Source organism: Ovis canadensis, chromosome 1 (assembly GCF_042477335.2).
Source record: "Ovis canadensis isolate MfBH-ARS-UI-01 breed Bighorn chromosome 1, ARS-UI_OviCan_v2, whole genome shotgun sequence".
Lineage (NCBI taxonomy): Eukaryota > Metazoa > Chordata > Mammalia > Artiodactyla > Bovidae > Ovis > Ovis canadensis.
In genome coordinates this window covers 55,122,396-55,145,081 of record NC_091245.1, presented here as the reverse complement: position 1 = coordinate 55,145,081, position 22,686 = coordinate 55,122,396, and the positions used below count along the sequence as shown (strand labels likewise).

Sequence of the window (22,686 nt, the reverse complement as noted above, 5' to 3'; positions counted from 1 at the left end):
TAAAGTCCAATTAATTTTAGAAGAGATCTAAAGCACGGATTCCTTAAATTATGTTTGCTAAAACATATCAACTAAATAATGTGCCCAAGAAACTGTAAACAAGCTTCATCTGTCATTAATCAGGTTTATTTTTACACTTGTATTAAATTCAGCATTTTGGTCCTGCCCTAATAGTCTAGCAAAGTGAGTAAAAAATAACCTTACTTCCTGAATGCACTGTTACAGAAACAAACTACCAAACCATGTAATGGTGTACACTCTGCATGATATAAAGATAAGAAAAGTCTCCTAAAATATAAACCATTCCTTGGTGTCAGGTTTTAATCACATAGTCTACCAATCTCTCATTAGTTGCTGTGATCAACTAAAGTCTAACTTTATTTCCAAAATAATTCAAATAACATAAATTTCTGTTTAATACAATAGATATATATACTTTTATTATACAATATTTGATATGTACGAAAACTATACATAGCATGCTGCTGCTGCAGCTAAGTCACTTCAGTCGTGTCCGACTCTGTGTGACCCCATAGACAGCAGCCCACCAGGCTCCCCCGTCCCTGGGATTCTCCAGGCAAGAACACTGGAGCGAGTTGCCATTTCCTTCTCCAGTGCAGGAAAGTGAAGTGAAAGGGAAGTTGCTCAGTCGTGTCTGACTCCTAGTGACCCCATGGACTGTAGCCTACCAGGCTCCTCCATCCATGGGATTTGCCAGGCAAGAGTACTGGAGTGGGGTGCCGTCAGGTGTGTATAATATTTTGAATCAAAATACTAAAACAAACATTTGTGAATCTACTACTCATTTTCAGCCACTTTTTTTTTTTTTTTTTGGCCACATGGTGCATTTTGCTTCCCAACCAGAGATGGAACATGGGTACGCTGCTGTGGAAGTGCAAAGTCCTAACCACTGGACTGCAGGCAAGTCCCTACAACTATGTCATAAAACTTACAAAATTAATGGAAAGACCGATGCTGAAGCTGAAACTCCAACACTTTGGCCACCTAATTCAAAGAACTGACTCACTGGTAAAGACCCTGATGCTGGGAAAGACTGAAGGCGGGAGGAGAAGGGGACCACAGAGGATGAGCTGGTTGGATGGCATCACCAACTCAATGGACATGAGTTTGAGTAAACTCTGGGAGTTGGTGATAGACAGGGAGGCCTGGCGTGCTGCACTCCATGGGGTCACAAAGAGTCGGACACGACTGAGAAATTGAACTGAACTGAATTGAAAGGAGAAAAGTATAATCATGAAGAAGACAGTACTGTAGATATCTGATACTCATGATATATGAGTCTCCAAATAAATTTCAAAGATATTCAGTAAAAACAGCAGCAGATAAACAAAGATAACCACATGTCTCAAACCAGATCTGTTTACTTTTAAGTTCTTATCTTAGGCTCTTAAGCAGGCTGAGGGCACTTCAGTTGGGAAGAATGGGAAAGAATGGAGGTGGGAAAGATAAAAGAAGGATCTTCTGCTTTGTAGAGGGATCTTAAGCTCTGTGTTTTACATAATAGCTCACTGAGGTTTATACTAATCTATATGATATTGCTTTCTAACAATATCAATATCAATATCTAACAATAACAATTGCTTTCTAAAAGTAAGTCTTCCTTTGCCAATCAGACCACAAATAACCTGAAAACAGGCACTTTAGTCCTTAATTCATCTGCATGTCACCACACACTTTTAAGCTGTAATTCACCTTAGCAGGCTTCACAAGTCCCTACGTAAATGCTCTTGCACCTAACTGGGAGGCTACAGCAATAGAGGCACAGCCTTCGATTCTGTGCAGCAGGCCAGCTAGCTCACAGTCCTCCTTCGTAAACAGCTCTTCAGAGGCAAAAAGACTCTAAGAATCTGTCCAGAGCAGTAAGCTGGGGGGGAAGGGCTGGAAAAAGGAAAGAAAGGAACACACAAAGGTTGGGAAAAAGCACAAGGATTGAAAAGAAAGAAAATAAACAGGCTATCATTTGCAGATATGTGGTCTAGATAAAAATTCCAAAAGAACCCATGACAAATTACAGGTGGCTCAACTAATATGAGTTAACACTGATAATACTGCTGATAATACTTAAATGTAAATATCAACAATATTTTGGACACCGGTAATAAAAAATTAGAAAATAAATTCAGAAAATGTACCATGTACAATGACAACAAAACTGTAAGAGACCTAGGAATAAAGATATATAAGACCTGTATGGAGAAACCATAAAAAGTTATGAAAGACATATAAGATTTAAGTAAATAAAGAGCCATATTATGTTTGTAGATAGAAACATTAATATTATGAAGAAGTAAATTTTTCATAATATTAGGTCAGCTTATGAAGTTGACCTAACATAACCAAAATCCCAAGAGGCGTTTTCATGAAGCTTGACAAGCTGTCCTAAACTTCACAGGGAAAAGCAAAGGGCTTAAAAATAGCCAAAACAGTTCTAAAAAAGCAGTAAATTGACTCATCCTACCAGGTATCCAGATTCATTATAAAACTTCATAAAGCTATAGTAATTAAGATACTAGAAACCAATGCAGAAACAGATAAACAGAACAAAACAGAGTCCAGAGAAGACACACATAAAAAACAACTTTACATATGAGAGGGTGTATTTCAAATCAGTAAGAACAGAACATCTCATTCATTCAATGAATGATACTGAGGCCACTAGTTATCCAAATGCTTAAAACAAAAAATGGAGTAATAATATACATTAAAAAAAATCAGCTTCTAACCAATTCCACAATAGGCAGAAAAAAATGATTCACAGCATGTTGAACTATGCAAAAGAAGAGTATCAGTAAAAAAGAAAAAAAAGAAAAAATTTATGGAAAATTTACTAAAAACCTGGAGTTGATTATAAAACTACAATCTTAGAGAAGAATTTCAGTTTTGGAAGGTATAGTCTGGCTGGAATATATGGGAAACAGTAAAACAAATAGAATCAAAAAAGTGATCTAAGAACCTGGGAGTGACAAGATGAGAGTTTTGCATCAAGACGATAACTCCAGAAACAAGGTACAGATTCAAGGGTTGGGAGAGACAGGAGGTAGGAACCCTACTGGAGGATTCTTAAATCCAAGCAAAATATAATGAGAGTGCAGAGAAAGGAGAACAAATGACAGCTATATTAAGGAGGTAGAACTGACAGAACTTACTAGATATGCAGATGACACCACCCTTATGGCAGAAAGTGAAGAGGAACTAAAAAGCTTCTTGATGAAAGTGAAAGGAGAGTGAAAAAGTTGGCTTAAAGCTCAACATTCAGAAAACTAAGATCATAGCATCTCATCCCGTCACTTCATGGGAAATAGACGGGGAAACAGTGGAAACAGTGTCAGACTTTATTTTGGGGGGCTCCAAAATCACTGCAGATGGTAACTGCAGCCATGAAATTAAAACACGCTTATTCCTTGGAAGGAAAGTTCCTAAATAGCATATTCTAAAGCAGAGGCGTTACTTTGCCAACAAAGGTCCGTCTAGTCAAGGCTATGGTTTTTCCAGTGGTCATGTATGGATGTGAGAGTTGGACTGTGAAGAAAGCTGAGCGCCAAAGAATTGATGCTTTTGAACTGTGGTGTTGGAGAAGACTCTTGAGAGTCCCTTGGGTTGCAAGGAGATACAACCTGTCCATCCTAAAGGAGATCAGTCCTGGGTGTTCATTGGAAGGACTGATGCTAAAGCTGAAACTCCAGTACTTGGCCACCTCATGCGAAGAGCTGACTCATTGGAAAAGACTCTGATGCTGGAAGGGATTGCGGGCAGGAGGAGAAGGGGACGACAGAGGATGAGATGGCTGGATGGCATCACCGACTCGATGGACATGAGTTTGAGTGAACTCTGGGAGTTGGTGATGGACAGGGAGCCCTGACGTGCTGTGATTCATGGGGTCGCAAAGAGTCAGATGCAACTGAGCTGAACTGAACTGAACTAGATAACTGGACGTGCTGGCAAGGAGTATATTCATTATCATTTTTTGCTTTCCTCCTTTCCATACGGCAAGATTAAGAATCAAGGAAAATCAGTAATCTTAGCTATATCTAGAATAAATACTTTGACAAAGTATTTGTCCTTCAGATGGCAATTTTCTAACACAAAGAAAAAGATTTATAAGGGGCATCTTTTTTACCTTCCCAAATAAATAACTTTGAACATGGCCTAAATACTTTGTTTCAGGAAATGAAATTTATGTTATTATTGTGAGAAAAAGTCAAATTAATTTCCAGAAATAAATAAATCCTTCCTGGAATATAACTGAAAAATATCATGTAAAAAACGTTTTGGACATGTGATATCACCTGCCAGTAACCATGAATTTTTTTAAAATAAAAGCCTATTCAAGAAAGATTTATGCAGAGAACTAATTACAAAGAAACAAAATTTATGTCAGTAACAGAAGGAACATATATCTTTAAAAGATACCACATGTAAATTCCCAAGCATTAGAAATGAGTTTGTTTCTGCTACACCAACATGACTGAACCTCAAAACTGCAATAATTACAGGAACAAGCAGGACATAAAATTTGTATTTTAAGATTAATCTTCTATTAAGATTGATCTTCTAACAAGCTAAGAAAGAGTCAAATGTATAAACTGGACAAGAATACATACAGGGGTGATAAGTCAATGGCATTTAATCTTATTGCTTGTTTCATAGGGCAAATAGGATCAAATACTGGAAATTTTACACGCTTCAAACTAAAAGAATGTCAAAGAAATGATAAGGACACAATACAGTTTGCCACTTGAGAGAACAGATTGATATGAGTGGGAGATCCATTAGGTGGACTCTATGGGGATGAACCACGCATTTTTTAAACAATCTTAGAACAGGCCTCATAAAAATGTGAGAATATGTATGAATGCTCAACAAGTGTTTACCATGTACTAGTGCTAGAACACAACATGCATGTTATCTCACTTAATCTTCACAGTTCTGTGAAGCTGACCCTAACGCAGTCCTCCAGCTTACAGATGAAGGAGATGAATCTAAGAAAGGTCAAGGCCTACTTAGGTTTCACAGCTAGTAAGAGTAGTGGAACCAGGATTTGAATCCATGTTTGTTTAACTCCAAAGCCCATGTCCTGAACTACTAAGCTATACTGTCTACAACTGAAAACATACTGGAGTTTTTTGGGTATGCCTTCAAAAATTACAATAACAAAATTATAGTTTAACAATTATAATTTAATGATTATCTGAAAAAGAGAAACTGCGAATAAATGTTAACTACGTGCTGTTAGCTAGAAGAACCCACACTCAAATGGAAACGTACACTAATGTTCTTTCAAGTCTCTGTGCATAACCTCCTGGCTCTGTCTCACTATGAGTTACAGCAGCAGGTGTATACGGAACATGCCAGAAAGAGTGGTGACCTAAATTTAACTCCCAGTGCTATGAACAACCCAGAATGGCATTTGTGAGTCATAGGTGTGCCACTCTCAGATAAAATGTGCTGCCCTCTAGTGATTTCAACACCTTTCGTTTAACGTTAAACAGTCTCTCCTAAGTGAAGAAGGAAAACTTTTTTTTTAAATCAGAGAACTAAAATCTTCATTTTATTTAATCAGAAGAACAGAACAAACAATGACTGCTTAGGCCAGGAGTAAACTTTTGATGTATAAGAGCAAATACAGAAGTATATCCAATGATGATTCACTAATTCATAACAGTTAAGGAAATATCAGTCCAGAAATACAAAAGATGAATTACAGAATACCAGGCAGTTACATTTTTTTTTTAGGTAGTTACATTTTATACAATTTCATGCCTTGAAACATAATTCAAATACTACCTAATTCAAAGCTACATTCCTATAAGAATAAATGTAAACAGACACTAAAGTACCTTACAACTATTGTGCTGTATGTCTTTTCCCAAGCATAGTTTCAAAGCATAGTAAGTGACTATAATAAGGTCTATTTTTTTAAATCTGTGAAGGTTTATTTCCTCCAGTTTTTTCTACTATAAAATAGCATACTTATCAGGAAAACCACAATATTCTCAATCATCAGAAACAGAATTTATAGAAAGATGGTCACTGCCTCTTCTTGCTTTCCAAATCTGATAAGAATCTATCTCATTCGTGAAACCCAAACTCAGATTCCGAAGGACAAGGGAGTCTGAGAAATGTAGTTTGTTTCAGGGTGTATTTTTTTTTGGGGGGGGTGTGCTTTTATAGCTTTTATTGCTTCCTAGGTGGTGCACTGGTAAAGAATCTGCCTACCAGTGCAGAAGATCCAAGAGACGCGGGTTCAATCCCTGGGTCGGAAGATCCCCTGGAGTCGGAAATGGCAACCCATTCTGTATTCTTGCCTGGAAAATTCCATGGACACAGGAGGCTAGTGGGCTACAGGTCATGAGGCCACAAAGAGTCAGATACAACTGAGCGACTAAGCACATAGTTTTTATTAGTGTATTAGCTACTGTTGTTTTCTTTTCATTAATTTGACTATTAAAAATATAGAATGCTTCACAAATTTGTGTGTCATCCTTGCGCAGGGGTCATGCTAATCTTCTCTGTATTGTTCCAATTTTAGTGTGAAAATAATGAAAAAGTGAAAGTGAATGTCCGAATCTTTGCGACCCCATGGACTGTAGCCTACCAGGCTCCTCAGTCCATGGAATTTTCCAGGCAAGAGTACTGGAGTGGGCTGCCAAAGTGAGCAGCACATATACTAAAGAATGTTAAGTTGTTAAGAACGCTTTAAAAACACAAAGTACCTGTAGTAAAGTTTTTTGTATCACTATCACTTCCTTCCCAAACACCAAAAATAATTTTCTATTTTAATACAGACGATAGCTTGGCTTAGGGGTGCCCTAGACTGAGATTTTAAAGCCAAGTTCCCAGAAGTTTTTCATTTTTTTAAATAAAAGGGCTCCTCATTCAATTCTGCTCTTTTATTTTCTTAGCATTGGTTCCAATACTTCCAGGATGCTCTGTACTAAATTAACAGCAAGATCATCAGCAGTTATTTGAGCTTCTTTACCACATGTAATGCCCACTTGGAATGACAATATTACAGAATATAAAATTTAAGAATAAAAGTAAAAATAACAGCACAATAATCACCAAAACCATTTGTAGCAGTTCTCATGCATGTAAACAACAGTATGGTTCTCTAGATATTAACATATGATGCTCTATTACTGTTACCAGCTGAAGTGGTACCACCTAGAGTAAACATGGTTTGTAATTCACTAGGTCCATCAGCTTTGAAACTAAGAGATTCATAAACTGCTTGACATTTGTACTATTTAAAATTTGTAGTATAAAGTGCTATTTGTATTGTTTCAAATTCACACACAAAAAAATCACTTAAAATTAGTTAACAGAATCATACTGTATTTTAAATAGTTTTATTGAAGTGTAATTTACAAACCATAAAACTTCCCCATTTTAAGTGTACAATTCAATGAATTTTAGTAAATATATAGTCCTGCAACTATTACAATCCAGTGTTAGAATCATACTATACATTTTTTTAAACTCTAAAATTTAAATCTTAGATTTATTAGCTTCACTTACTTGTGTGTGCTCAGTCACTCAGGTGCATATGATGCTTTCTGACCCCATGGACTGCCAAGATCCTCTGTCCACGGGATTTCCCAGGGAGGAATACTGGAGGGGGTGGCCATTGCCTCCTTCAGGGGATCTTCCCAACCCAAGGATGGAACCTGAGTCTCTTGCATTGCAGGTCGATTCTTTACTGCTGAGCCATCAGGAAAGCCCTTCACTTACCTAAACTAACTCAAATACTGACAAAAGTTTTTTGGATCTGCTCAAATGGGAAGATACAATTTATTCTCAACAAACACACTACTGTCTAAAAAGAAAAATGCTAAGACACTTTTAAACATACTAAAAGGATCATGCTGGGGAGGATTTAAAGTGTCTCTAAACTTGTGCACAATGTTAACATGGAAAACTACTTACTATAAGCAGTACAAGAGAATGTGAAATTAAGTAGAGTCCCTGTGTATATTCTGAATTCTCAAATTAGTGAAGGAAGTTTTCCTAAGGCTCTTGTATCAATAAAATCTGACATATGTGCCTTTGAAAACTAAAATGATTTGTTTATTTATTTGCAAATGAGTATAAAATCAGCCATGAATACTTGATGGCAAATACCTATCTGCAAAAAAATCTCAGCATTGACAATATTGCCCCAAACCGTGAATTGTTATCTGCCTCTTTTTCAAAAAAAATTTAATTTTCTTATAAATTACTAGTTAAGTAGATAAATATATTTTGTAGATACATATATTTTGCCGTGATATATATTAAAATACCCTAAGATCTCTTCTTCCAGATGTTCAAGCTGGTTTTAGAAAAGGCAGAGGAACCAGAGATCAAATTGCCAACATCCGTGGATCATCGAAAAAGCAAGAGAGTTCCAGAAAAACATCTATTTCTGCTTTATTGACTATGCCAAAGCCTTTGACTGTGTGGGTCACAAGAAACTGGAAAATTCTGAAACAGATGGGAATACCAGACCACCTGACCTGCTTCTTGAGAAACCTGTATGCAGGTCGGGAAGCAACAGTTAGAACTGGACATGGAACAACAGACTGGTTCCAAAGAGGAAAAGGAGTACGTCAAGGCTGTATGTTGTCACCCTGCTTATTTAACTTATATGCAGAGTACATCATGAGAAACGCTGGGCTAGAAAAAGCACAAGCTGGAATCAAAATTGGCAGGAGAAATATCAATAACCTCAGACATGCAGATGACACCACCCTATGGCAGAAAGTGAAGAGGAACTAAAAAGCCTCTTGATGAAAGTGAAAGAGGAGAATGAAAAAGTTGGCTTAAAGCTCAACATTCAGAAAACTAAGATCACGGCATCTGGTCCCATCACTTCATGGGAATTAAATGGGTAAACAGTGGAAACAGTGTCAGACTTTATTTTTGGGGGCTCCAAAATCACTGCAGATGGTGACTGCAGCCATGAAATTACAAGATGCTTACTCCTTGGAAGAAATGTTATGACCAACCTAGATAGCATATTTAAAAGCAGAGATATTACTTTGCCAACAAAGGTTCATCTAGTCAAGGCTATGGTTTTTCCAGTAGTCATGTATGGATGTGAGAGTTGGACTGTGAAGAAAGCTGAGCACCGAAGAATAGAACTGTGGTGTTGGAGAAGACTCTTGAGAGTCCCTTGGACTGCAAGGAGATCCAACCAGTCCATTCTAAAGGAGATCAGTCCTGGGTGTTCATTGGAAGGACTGACGCTAAAGCTGAAACTCCAGTACTTTGGCCACTTCATGCGAAGAGTTGACTCATTGGAGGGGACCCTGATGCTGGGAGGGATTGGGGGCAGGAGGAGAAGGGGACGACAGAAGATGAGATGGCTGGATGGCATCACTGATTCGATGGACATGAGGTTGGGTGAACTCCGGGAGTTGGTGATGGACAGGGAGGCCTGGCGTGCTGCGATTCATGGGGTCGCAAAGAGTTGGACACGACTGAGTGACTGAACTGAACTGAAGATCTCTTTATAAACATGAAAAAAATGAGACAGTAAAACTTCTAAAACTCTTGGAATTTCCTGAGTGATGGGGTGAAAGCAGTGCTATGCATAAGTCCCTTTCAATTATAACCAAAGATTATGCTCATGACGTGACTCCTGGAGGATGGGGGATGTTTACCAAGGGAACAAATCCTGTGATTAGAAATCTAGAACTTCTGGGGCTTCCCTGGTAGCTCAGTGGTAAAGAATAGGCCTGCCTTCAATGCAATCCCTATCAAGCTACCAGCCATATTTTTCACAGAACTAGAACAAATAATTTCAAGATTTGTGCGGAAATACAAAAAACCTCGAATTGCCAAAGCAATCTTGAGAAATAAGAATGGAACTGGAGGAATCAACTTGCCTGACTTTAGGCTCTACTACAAAGCCACAGTCATCAAGACAGTATGGTACTGGCACAAAGACAGACATATAGATCAATGGAACAAAATAGAAAGCCCAGAGATAAATTCATGCACCTATGGACCCATTATCTTTGACAAAGGAGGCAAGAATATACAATGGAGTAAAGACAATCTCTTTAACAAGTGGTGCTGGGAAAACTGGTCAAACACTTGTAAAAGAATGAAACTAGATCACTTTCTAACACCGCACACAAAAATAAACTCAAAATGGATTAAAGATCTAAATGTAAGACCAGAAACTATAAAACTCCTAGAGGAGAACATAGGAAAAACACTCTCAGACATAAATCACAGCAGGATCCTCTATGATCCACCTCCCAGAATTCTGGAAATAAAAGCAAAAATAAACAAATGGGATCTAATTAAAATTAAAAGCTTCTGCACAACAAAGGAAAATATAAGCAAGGTGAAAAGACAGCCTTCTGAATGGGAGAAAATAACAGCAAATGAAGCAACTGACAAACAACTAACCTCAAAAATATACAAGCAACTTATGCAGCTCAATTCCAGAAAAATAAATGACCCAATCAAAAAATGGGCCAAAGAACTAACATTTCTCCAAAGAAGACATACAAATGGCTAACAAACACATGAAAAGATGCTCAACATCACTCATTATCAGAGAAATGCATATCAAAACCACAATGAGGTACCACTTCATACCAGTCAGAATGGCTGCGATCCAAAAATCTGCAAGCAATAAATGCTGGAGAGGGTGTGGAGAAAACGGAACCCTCCTACACTGTTGGTGGGAATGCAAACTAGTACAGCCACTATGGAGAACAGTGTGGAGATTCCTTAGAAAATTGCAAATAGAACTACCTTATGACCCAGCAATCCCACTTCTGGGCATACACACCGAGGAAACCAGAATTGAAAGAGACACATGTACCCCAATGTTCATCACAGCACTGTTTACAATAGCCAGGACATGGAAACAACCTAGATGTCCATCAGCAGATGAATGGATAAGAAAGCTTTGGTACATATACACAATGCAGTATTACTCAGCCGTTAAAAAGAATTCATTTGAATCAGTTCTGATGAGATGGATGAAACTGGAGCCGATTATACAGAGTGAAGTAAGTCAGAAAGAAAAACACCAATACAGTATACTAACACATATATATGGAATTTAGAAAGATGGCAATGACGACCCTGTATGCAAGACAGGAAAAAAGACACAGATGTGTATAACGGACTTTTGGACTCAGAGGGAGAGGGAGAGGGTGGGATGATTTGGGAGAATGGCATTCTAACATGTATACTATCATGTAAGAATTGAATCGCCAGTCTATGTCTGACGCAGGATACAGCATGCTTGGGGCTGGTGCATGGGGATGACCCACAGAGATGTTATGGGGAGGGAGGTGGGAGGGGGGTTCATGTTTGGGAACACATGTAAGAATTAAAGATTTTAAAATTAAAAAAATAAAAAACTAAAAAAAAATAGAAAAGAATAGGCCTGCCAATGCAGGAGACATGGGTTCGGCCCCTGATCTGGGAAGATCTCATATGCTGTGGAGTAACTAAGCCTGTGCGTCACAACTACTAAACCTGTGTTCTTGAGCCTGGCAGCCGCAACTACCGAAGCCTGTGTATGTTAGAGCCCACAGTCCATAAGAGAAGCCATCCCAATGAGAAGTCTACACATCACAGCTAGAGTAGCCCCATTCACCACAACTAGAGAGAAGCCTGTGTAGCAATGAAGACCCAGCACAGTCAAAAATAATAATAATAATAAATTAAAAAGAAAGAAAATTGGAACTTTCAACTCCAACCCTGACCCCTAAAGGGAGAAAGGCCGAGAATTAAGTTAATTGCCAATAGCTGATGACTTAATCAACTGAGCCTACATAATGGAACCTCCATAAGAACACAACAGAGTTTAGAGAGCTCCAGGTTGGTGAACATATCCAGGTGCAAGGAGAGTGCTGTGTCTGGAGAGGGTATGAAAGTTCTACACCCATTTCCCATACCTTGCCCTATGCATGTCTTCCACTTGACTGTTGCTTAATTATATCTTTCATAATAAATAAGTAATAGAAAGTAGTATTTCTCAAAATTCTGTAAGCCATCCTATCAATAGTAAACTATCAAGCCTAAGGAGGGATTGGTGGGAACCTGTGATTTACAGTAAAAACACTGGTCAGAAGCATGAGAGGTTTGGCTTTGCAACTGGCATATGAGCGGGGGGCACTCTTGTGAGATAAGCCCTTAATCTGTGGAGTCTGCACTAACACTGGGTATTTAAGTGTTTGACTGAAGGGAATTAATTGCAGGACACCCCAACCGGTGTCCACAGAGAACTGGAGAATTTCCTGGCATGGAAAATCCATTCATTTTGTGTCAAAAGTTGTAAATAAAGGGAAACAAGTTTTGCTTTAAACATGTTTTGTTAATAGTTTCAATGAGAGCCTTGATGACCAAGAAGACCAAACTGAACAAAGGAGAAAGTGATAGAAAGCTGAGAGGGATGTAAAATCTAAATCTATCTTAATTCAGGATGATGACTGGAGATAGGACAATTTAGTACTGAATAGGAAAAATAAACACAACATCTAAAAGCTTGCGTCCAAAGAAACAACTACACAGGAACAAATGAGGGAAGAAGTGACTTAAAAATAACATAGCTAACAATAACAACAAAGAACTTAAGTTTCAGCTTACCATTAGCTCAACATTAGCAGTGTTAGTTAATGTAGGGACTTCCCTGGTAGTCCAGGGGTTAAGAATTTGCCTGCCAGTACAGGGAAACATGGGTTCCATCCCTGTCTGGGAAGATTCCACAGCCACAGGGCAACCAACCCCTGTGAGCCGTAACTATGGAGCCCGCGCCTAGAGCCCGTGTTCCACAAGGGAAGCCACCACAATGAGCAGCCCGTGCACAACTAGAAAGTAGTCCCCACTCGTGACAACCAGAGAAGCCCATGTGCAGCGCCAGAGACCCAGAGCAGCCAAAAATTAATAAATAAAGCAAAGCAAAAAACCCCCAAACTAATATAGTCCTTAGGCTCTGTAATTCTAATGTTCAGAATTTCTGTTCAGCATGCCAGAGCATAAGGATCTACTTCTCCTTTCGATGGGCTTCCCTGGTGGCTCAAATGGTAAAGCGTCTGCCTGCAATGCGGGAGACCTGGCAGTCCAGTGGTTGGAACTCCCCACTTGAACTGCCAAGGGTATGGATTCAATCAAGCCACATGGTGCAAACAAACAAACCAACAAAAGACAGGAAGAAAATAACAGCATCACTGGAAAACATGGAAAAGGTATCATCAGACCAGAATTTTTAGAGAATACCTTGAAATTAGCCAATGGAGACTCAAGCAGATCCTAAAAAACCATAGCCCAATTATCCTAGAGGCAAAAATCATCTTCCTTGGTGTGTTAGAGAAGTTCCAAACTCCAAGCCAATAAATATTGCTACCCTATTCCCTGGTCTTTATATTTGTTTTATAATTTAATTCTCATAATTATTTTGTTAAGTAAGATATACCCATTTTTCAGATAAAGAAGCTGAAGCTTAGACAAGTTATATAATAACATAAATAATAAATAGTGAATCTAGAATTTGGACTCCATCAGTCTGAATCTACAATCTGTATTTTTAGTCATTATACAGATAAGGGCCAAAAGGTAATCCATTAGAGTAACTTATTAAAGCAATACGCTAAATTCAGTTGGCACAGTTGGGCCCTCTCCCCCTATTCCCTCAGTTAAATCGAGTAGATCACTCCATGAGTTCCTGGATTAAACCTTGACAACTTCTTTCTATAAAATGAGTTAAATCTCTCTAGACTGCCTTGAGAGCCTAAGAGAGGAGGAAAGACACATGAGTTAATGCAGATCCCCAGGTAGATACGGAGGAAGAAATCAATTTCTAGGAAAGGAAGATCCATACAAAATAAATGATACCACTACCAAAAATAAGGTTCCTTACTTCGGCAGCTGTGGAGATTCCAGACTACAAGCTTCAGAACAACATTTCTTATAGAGAACTATGCCACAGAGAGTTCAGTCAGTCTTCCAATCCAAAGAACACACCTGTCCTCTTAAGTGGGGAGGCAATACAGCACGGTGGCTTTTGGACTCAAGAGTCAGCTGTCTGGGTCCAAGTCTAAGCTCTGTCACTGTGTAACTCTGCGGAAGTGACTTAATACCTGTGTATCTCTCTCCCCATCTGAAAAATGAGGATGATAACTAAATAATTATCTCATAAAAGCTGTTGTGAGGACTAAGTGAGATGGTTTTTACTCAGAATTGTGCCTGACCCAGAAAAGGAACCATGGGCCATAGCAAAGACCCTAGAACATGACATGCAAACAATGGTAATTGTTAGATATTAAGCTCAGGGGAACGGAGATGAATTAGATGACTGCTGCTAAAAAAAAAATCGTCCAACCTTGAAAACCAATCAAATTCTTAGCAAGAAAAAAAAAATTAATTTTTATCAAATAAGACAAAGCAAATTCCAAAATGATAAAGTACTCACTGAAGTCAGATCAATACTTGGTTAAAGTTCACCCCTGAGCCTCTGAAGGCATTTGTTAATCTCTCTTCATTTATGACTATTAATAAGTTGCCTATCATTAATATATATCAAATGCGAAAAATGAATTTGGATTTAGGGGATGAGGACAGTTAAATGACTTCTGAGCAATCCTGATTAATAGCAAATAACAGATATAACAGAAGTACTCCCTTACTGGAGTTCTGGCCATAGATTCAGCTCTTTCAGTCCAGAAGTTCCAAAATGGAAACTTGCAATAACAAAATATTCAAATAATTCCCAAGAAGGAACAAAATATAACAGCATCATGTCAACTGGAGTCTCCAGGGCAGTAAGAGGCCAAGGCACTCTTAGGCTGCAGAGAAAAGGCAAAGCCAGCCAGCCAAATAGTCATTGACAGCTCAAGTTAAGACATGGGTGGGGTCAGGAACTTACTACAAACCTAAGCTAACCGAAAGGATGGGTGGACTATGGGTCCCACTCTAGAAATCCTACCCATTTAGAGTTCCAAATTAACAACAATTCCTCAGAAACAACTTGAAGCCTCAGAAATCAAACCATCTGCCTAGAGGTCTTCTTGGCCAGATGCAATGTAAGCCCAACACAGACCCTCTGAGCAGTACCCCAAAAACCTTTTATAACTGATAACCTGAAGAAATGAGAGATGGATTCCACCAACTGCTATGATCAGTAGGAAAAAGAAACTCTGGGCATGCCAAACAGAACAACATCTGAGACGTATATTAGGAGACTAATAAGCATACAACAACACATCTACCTGATCCTTATCATGAAGTCAGACAGAAACTGCAGGCAGAAGATTAGAAGAGTGAGGGCAAGCACAACTTTCCTAAAATAAAACATGAATAGTCTCAGGCCCCCTTCCTCATATTTATAAATTTTTCCTACTTCTTTTTCTCTGTGGCTTTCTTTGCTGCTTATCCACTTTGCTATCTTTTCTAGTTGTTCCATTTCCACTTTTACATCTGTCTTCTTTTAAAAATCCTTCTCTTTGTTCTTTTTCCAACTTATTGTCACAAATACCATTCTAATAAGTTACAAAAGAAACTGTATAAATATATACCTATGTATATATATAGAAAGCTTTGACAAATTCTATTTGTTGACATAAATATTATCTTTTTTTTTTCTGGCCAATAATCTCTATATGTCAAAAATCTTATACCTATGCCAAGAGTAGAGAAACTATTAAAAAACACTCAAGGCTAATGAAAAAATTTTTAAGACAGTAAGTCAAGGAAGCAATTTTTTTTTCTCACTCTGTCTCTCTCTCTCTCTCTCTCTCTCTCTCTCTTTTTTTTTCAGCTGCACTGGGCAGCCTTCAGTTCCTTGACCGGGATTGAACCTGGGCCATCACAGTGAAAGCCCAGAATCCTAATGACTACTCCCAGAAGCAGTTTTAATCATTACTCCTTAGAAGACTTCACTTAAGAAGTCTATTCAAAGTTCTTTTCTCTTTAAAGTAGGAAACAAATGTAATGGTATATGATGATATATGTATTGACTACTTACATCAAAATGTAGCCTGCAACTAAAACAGGGACAAGAAATAAAATTACTTAAAATACTTTAAATGTAAGTCATGAGCTACATGACCATTTCTGAGGTAGCATGTCTCTCTCTCATATTATTATTTTTTTTCCACCCTCCAACGCTTTAACTGGGATTCTTTCAGCTGGAATGTAATTTTAAAATAATGTTACAATCCTATCTATGGTAAGTACTTGAATTTGTATCAGTAAGTTCACTTGCAAAGTTAAACTGAAAAGAGAAAAACCAATAAATATGATAGAACTGTTTATCTCTTGGCTATCTTCTAAACAGTAGTAACCATATTAATACACTTTAGCGAATGATTTCAAGAATATAAAATAAAAAGACACATTCCATAAAAAACCACATAAAATAACCACCTTACCAGTATCATTAACAAGGGAATTAGGATCAGATGCCCCCAAGGTAGCTTCAAACTCCTCTTGGAGACGATATGCTCTTTGCAACAGAGATTCAAGTTTATGGATAAATTCAGTACTAATAATATCCTACAAGGAGAGAACACATACACACAGCAAGTATTAGATGTTAATGTTAAAATTCTACACATTTTCCACTTTTAAATGAAAGAAAAGTGAAGAATGTTATTTAAAAAACTATTGGTTGGGTGGTGAGAATACTGTGATAGAAGTCAGGGGGCCTGAGTTCTGGCTGTGCCTCACATAGAATCATCTCTATTTCGTACTCTGTATAATTGAGTTGGACTAGATCAGAGTTTCTCAATGTAAGGTCCCTAATCAGGAGCATCAGTATTACCTGGAAACTCGTTAGAAATACAAATTAGAAGTGAATTAGAAACTCTGGAGGTGGGGCCCCCAAGTCTGTTTCTTAATAAGCCCTTCAGAGGCTTGTGATGCATGCTCAACTTTGAAAATCATTAGCCTAGACGATGATCAATAAATAACAGTCTCTACATGACTCTACATGACTATATGAATATAATGGCACTTAATTCAACCCAAAGCACAAAGCAGAGGTTAAAAAATTCCTTCAGAAATCATACCTGCTTAATTCTATATATTCTTAGAAAATCATGAAATGATGAATTGCAAATTTGAGATTTAACAGCTAACTGAACAGGAAGAGCCCAGTGAGAAATATCCCTACACAAATCCCAAAGGAGAAAAAAATAAAAAGTTCTGTTAAATGCCACGGAAATCAAGGACACTGAATCAACATTAAAAATAGCTAAACTGTTCCAATATTATGAAGACCGCTCCCAAATAAGTCTCTCTTACATCAATACTCTCTTCTGCAATGGCGTCTCCTGCACCCAATTTAATGGAACCACAGGCTTCATCTTCAGCCTGTCTATTTCGAAAAGTTAGAGCCTGTTCCCATCGACGCAATGCCTCTTCAAACAATTCCATACCTAAAAATTAAGAACAGAACAATTTTATTTATTTTTTTTGGCCATGCCACGCAGCTTATGGGATCTTAATTCCCCGACCAGGGATAACTCACACCCCCTGCAGTGGAGTGCAGAGTCTTAACCACCAGACCACCAGAGTCCTTCTTAGTAGAATCTTAATATCCTAATATATTCCAGGTCTACAGTTCCACTCAACCAACAATAAGGGAGAAATGACTGATGTGTTTTTCCTTTTTAAAAACTAGTAAGTCAAATGCATACAGTGATTGGAATTTTTCCATAACAATATCATGGATTCATCAAAAGTCCCAACAATAATACCTAATTTTTATAGTCACAGAACTATCTTTCAAAATATCCCTCTAAATTAAAAACTGATAGGCAAATAGAAAAACTAGTTGAGAAGAAACTACAAGGTTTATAAGAGGCTTTCAGAAGAAGAAAGCAAAGCTAAGAAGAAAAATAATAGCACAGAAGTCTAGAATAATGTCTTTTCTATCTTTTTTCCACCAAAAGGTGTCTTAATCCACTATGACACCAACTTGCTGACTTGGATGGATAAAGTGCTGGACCAGAGTTAAAAATAAACAAGAAGAATCCATAAAAGGTTATAGTCCAAGTAGGAATTTCATATCCCTGCTTAGAGAAAGCTTTTGTGGAAAAAATAAGTGATTATATGGCTCTTTTTCTTCAAATTTTTTCCAAAAAAAAAAAAAAAAGCTTACCAAAATAATTATGTGCTTCAAACAAAACCAAAATATTTCAAAAGCTCAATTTCTCCAGACATATAAAAGTAAACAATCTTTAAAAGCTGCTTAAGAATCTGGCCAAGTCTGTTTTTAAGATATGGTAGTTAAGAGAATGTATGTTAATCACTCAGTTGTGTCTGACTCTCTTGACCTCATGGACTGCAGCTCTGGTTCCTCTGTCCATAAGGATTCTCCAAGCAAGAATACTGGAGTGGGTTGCCATTCCCTTCTCCAGGAGTTAACAGAACACCTGTCCTCAAAAATCATTTCTTCGGTTATCTAGAGAATCTACTACTCTAAACAAATAAAATGTTCTATGAATGAAATGTAGGTTTTTCCTTTGTTTCATTTTCTGTAGCAAAGAATATTGACTGGATCTTCCTTCTAAAAAAAGTTATACACTTAAAAGACTTCCTTTTTCTAAGCTATGTAATTCTCATTCCTTCATCCTTTTCTCACTCCATCCCCTCTACGCCCCTCTGATTATTTTAGCTAAAATAAGGAAGAATTATTTAATGCCAGAGTGCCCAAAGGAAAAAGGTGCCTCTCAGGAAGTACTGTGTCTCACCTCACTGCAGAACATGGCCCAACTGTCACATATCAGCAATTTTGTAACAGAATTGAAACAGTATTTCCTACCAATCCTAATTCTATGACACTGAGACTCCCTACACCTTCTCTAGCTTTGCTCTCTTTCTCTTCAACTCTCTCAATATTCCTATGAAGTGACCAAAGTAGGTTCACTAGGCATAGTTAAATCTAGAAGCACAGTGAGCTTAATTCTTGGAAACTTCGGAAAAGGTAGCAGAAGAACTACTCTTACATCCTTCGCCAAGGGCAGGGGAACCCAGTGTGCCACAGCAGATGACAGCATCTTTAACGACTGATTCTAAAGTGCGAGGAAGGCACACAGTCCTTCTGCCAACTCATCACCCTCTTACTGCTCACTGGTTAGGACCACAAGACTTCTTTGGTTTTATTTTTCAGTTAGCATGCATTTCCCTTAAAAGGAATATAGCCTGAAATAGAGTATAGAGGAACACAGGCAAGGATTTGAAAAAGTATTTGAGTCTGACTCAGTATTAAGGACTCTGGTCCTCTTTCTGGGCTCCAGTGAAACTTTCTAGACATTCTTATGTTCTAGCTGTAAACAGTGGCCCCTTTCTATGTAAAATCCTTCCTAAATATAGGAAGAATACAAATGATAGCTAGATAAAAGGCTCCTTTCAGTGCATTTTGATTGATTCATTAGATAGAAGTCAGCAGATGAGGTTAGGTGAGTGTAATATGACCACCCAAAGACGGTTCCCAGTACATGGAACTTGCAAATGTTACCATATAAGACAGTCTTTGTGGCTGTGATTAAGAATCTTAACACGGGAAGATTACCCTGTATTATCTGATGGGCTCCAGATCCAATCACAACCATCCTCATAACAGAGAGGCAGAGGGAGATCTATAACACACAATGGAGAGGAAGGCAAGGGTTGGAGTCATGTGGCCACAAGCCTAAAGTGGCACCAGAAGCTGTAAGAGGCACCGACTGAATTCTCCTCCAAGACTCCAGAGGGAACATGGCCCAAACAACACCTTGATTTCAGTCCTGTGATAATGACCTCAGACTTCAGGCCTCCAGAACTCCAAAAGAGTATATTTCTATCGTTTTAAGCCACCAAGTTTCTATAGCAGCCTCAGAAAACTAATACAACATGCTATGTAATGTAGACTGGAGTCAAAAGATATGAGAACATTTTAGAACTGCAGTTGCTTCCCCTAGAACAATTAATCATTCTTCATTTTCACATTACATGTGAGTACAGTATCTTAAACCATTATTATGTTATTCCTACCCATCAAATATAAGTTCTCCGGAGTCGTCACAGGAATATTAACAAGTTTAATATCATCTTCATCTGCTTTGTCCCAGGAATTAGAATTGCCACAAGCACAGCTATGACAAGAATTGACACTCTGGACCTAAAATTGGATGGACAGAAGTTACTTCAAAATCTCTTTTATAACAGTATTTTGTGTTCTTTTATAAATTATTTACATAAATCCTAATCCTGGTAAAACAACCCATGGGATTTCTACCTAAAGAAATAAATCTGATTATACTCAATCAAACTTAGAATTCATAAGACTCTAAGTACTCTGAACGCTTGTTTGCTCAAAATTATACATGTAGAACAATATTTTGAACATAAACCAGTTGTTGTTTTTAGTCGCTCAGTTGCATCCAACTCTTTTCTGACTCCAAAGACTGTAGCCTGCCAGGCTCCTCTGTCCATGGGATTTTTCAGGCAAGGATACTGGAGAGGGTTGCCATTTCCCTCTCCAGGGGATCTTCCCAATTCAGGGATCAAACAGACATCTCTGCATCTCCTGCACTGTAGGCAGAGTCTTTACCACTGAGTCACCAGGAAATTTATTTCCATCAAAAATCAAGCAGCTATTTTTATAGTTTACTGTCATTGAGTATTTACTTATAAATTTTATCCACACCTACTTTGATCTGAGGTAACTAGCTTACTCTCCTTTCAGAACTTATTACAATGCTGATTTTCTGCTGTAATAACGAAAATCGAAAAGCCTCTATCATCTTTACTTCTCTAGCAAGGTCTGCTGAGCCAGTCATTGTCACTTCTTTGCAAAGACTCCCAAATCCTGAACTTCAGTTCTGCCCTCTTTTGAGAAATCTAAGCTCACATTTCCACCTGCCTACTTGGTGACTCCACATGGCTCTTCTGCTGGCATCTCAAACTGATAATACGAAAAAAGTGCTTTGCCTTTTCCCAAAACAAAAACTCCTCCCAAGTTCAGTAAGATTACTTTTATCTCCATAACTTCTCAAACCAGGTAACAAGAAGTCACCGTGAACTTCTCTTCCCACACCTCTCATACCTAGTTACCAAGTTTTCTGGACCCTGTCCCCTCCTTTTCTACTCCTGATGTCATGACTTTCACTCGGGCACTCATTAAGAGGCAGAAATCTGGGTTCACAGTCCTAACAGCGGAGTAAGTAAGTAGGTCAGCTAAGGCATGGATGGCAAGTGATTCTAAAGACTAATTATTTATACTGTTATCATAAAACTCCTTTTCTCTAGTCAAGAACAGCTTCAATTTTCAGTTGAGAAAATTTAAAAGAAAGGTACCTCTCTGACACGGAGGAGGTCCAGATTATAGAATGGGCATATACTTCATTATCCTACTCAGTTTCCCAGAGGAATTGAAAGGGCATGTCTTTGATCTAAATGTTCCTCCCACAGACAGAGGAACCTGGTGGCTACTGTCCAAGGGGTCGCAAAGAGTCAGACATCACTGAGTGACTAAGTACAACACGGCACAGCACAACAGAAGAGCCTTTAAGATGTGATATATTTTTAGGCATTTAAGAAAGGAGCAGCTATATGTTCCAATAAAATACAGAAGCAAGGTATGAACAGATTACAGTATTCTTTAAACTATTTTTTAAATGAATATACATGATGTTAGAGGCATATTCTCCCTGGAATACACATAAGAAACTGTCAGTGTTCATCTCTAAGGAGGGGAATTGAGAAGATTAGCAGCACATTTTTCACATACATTGTTTAGTAGCAAGAGCATATCCTACCTGTTCTGTAAAATAACTTTTAAGCTATATTATATTTAAATAAATATAACTTTACTCTTCACCTGTCAATCAGTACTATGTTAATGGTGTAAAGGAAGAGGTGAAAGACTCCACACTTGGCTTCAGCAAGCCAAGTACTGTTACATAAGCAGGTTCACCAAGCAGTTTTTGTAACCTAGTACCACATTTGGCTGCATCTTCCAGCTTTTTGTAAAATATCTAGCTTTGAAGCAACTCTTCCATACCAACACCATCCTCACAGGACCTCATAGGATCACATTACCTGACTCAAAAAAACCTGGAACCAAGCTGGCTGAATATTTCACAAAAAGGTAATTTTATTTGTCTGAAGAAAACAAGATCAACCAGATTTCTTAAGGTTCTCTCCACACTAAAAGCTATCTAATTGTATGACAGTTAAACCAATATATAATGATAGATATATAATTAAAATTAAAAGAAAAAATTAATAAAATGTTTACTTACAGAGGCTAAACTCTGTGCAGAGCCTGAGTATTTACTGAAGAGTCCTCCATTAGCATAGTTACAAGACTGAGATCCTTTGTCTTTGGCAGAACTTAAAGATAATGTCAAATTCTGTCTGCTACTGGAACAACTTGAACCTACCAAACAAACATATTAAAAGTATCAATAACCCCCACGATAAATTTCAGATAAAATTTCAAAGTTTATATATTCATTCAGAGGGCTCATTTTAAAATACAGTTCCCCTAACTGTGTAAATTATTAAATATATCATACCATTATTAAAATCTACATCTCTAAATAACATTTTTAACACTGCTTCTGAAATGAAGATTAAAACATGCATCTAATTAATTAAGGTGGTATCTGAATGGCCTACTATACAATCAGTATAAAAATACTGGCAACTATGAATCTTCAAATTATA

The 22,686-nt window shown here is 37.8% G+C and overlaps 1 protein-coding gene and 1 non-coding gene across 2 annotated transcripts in view; both read right to left on the bottom strand.

Moving 5' to 3' along the window:
• The window catches only part of MIGA1 (mitoguardin 1), a 76,422-nt gene that overhangs the window by 34,642 nt on the left and 19,094 nt on the right, over positions 1-22,686 (bottom strand). The window contains exons 4-7 of the mRNA XM_069595148.1: positions 22,260-22,396; positions 20,008-20,134; positions 17,275-17,408; positions 16,401-16,524 (exon numbers count right to left, since the gene is read on the bottom strand). Of these exons, the coding sequence (XP_069451249.1) occupies positions 16,401-16,524; positions 17,275-17,408; positions 20,008-20,134; positions 22,260-22,396 (522 nt within the window). The remainder of the gene's footprint in view (positions 1-16,400; positions 16,525-17,274; positions 17,409-20,007; positions 20,135-22,259; positions 22,397-22,686) is intronic.
• On the bottom strand, positions 6,468-6,570 carry LOC138431372 (U6 spliceosomal RNA). The gene has a single exon (XR_011253638.1). It is a non-coding gene; the product is annotated as a U6 spliceosomal RNA (small nuclear RNA).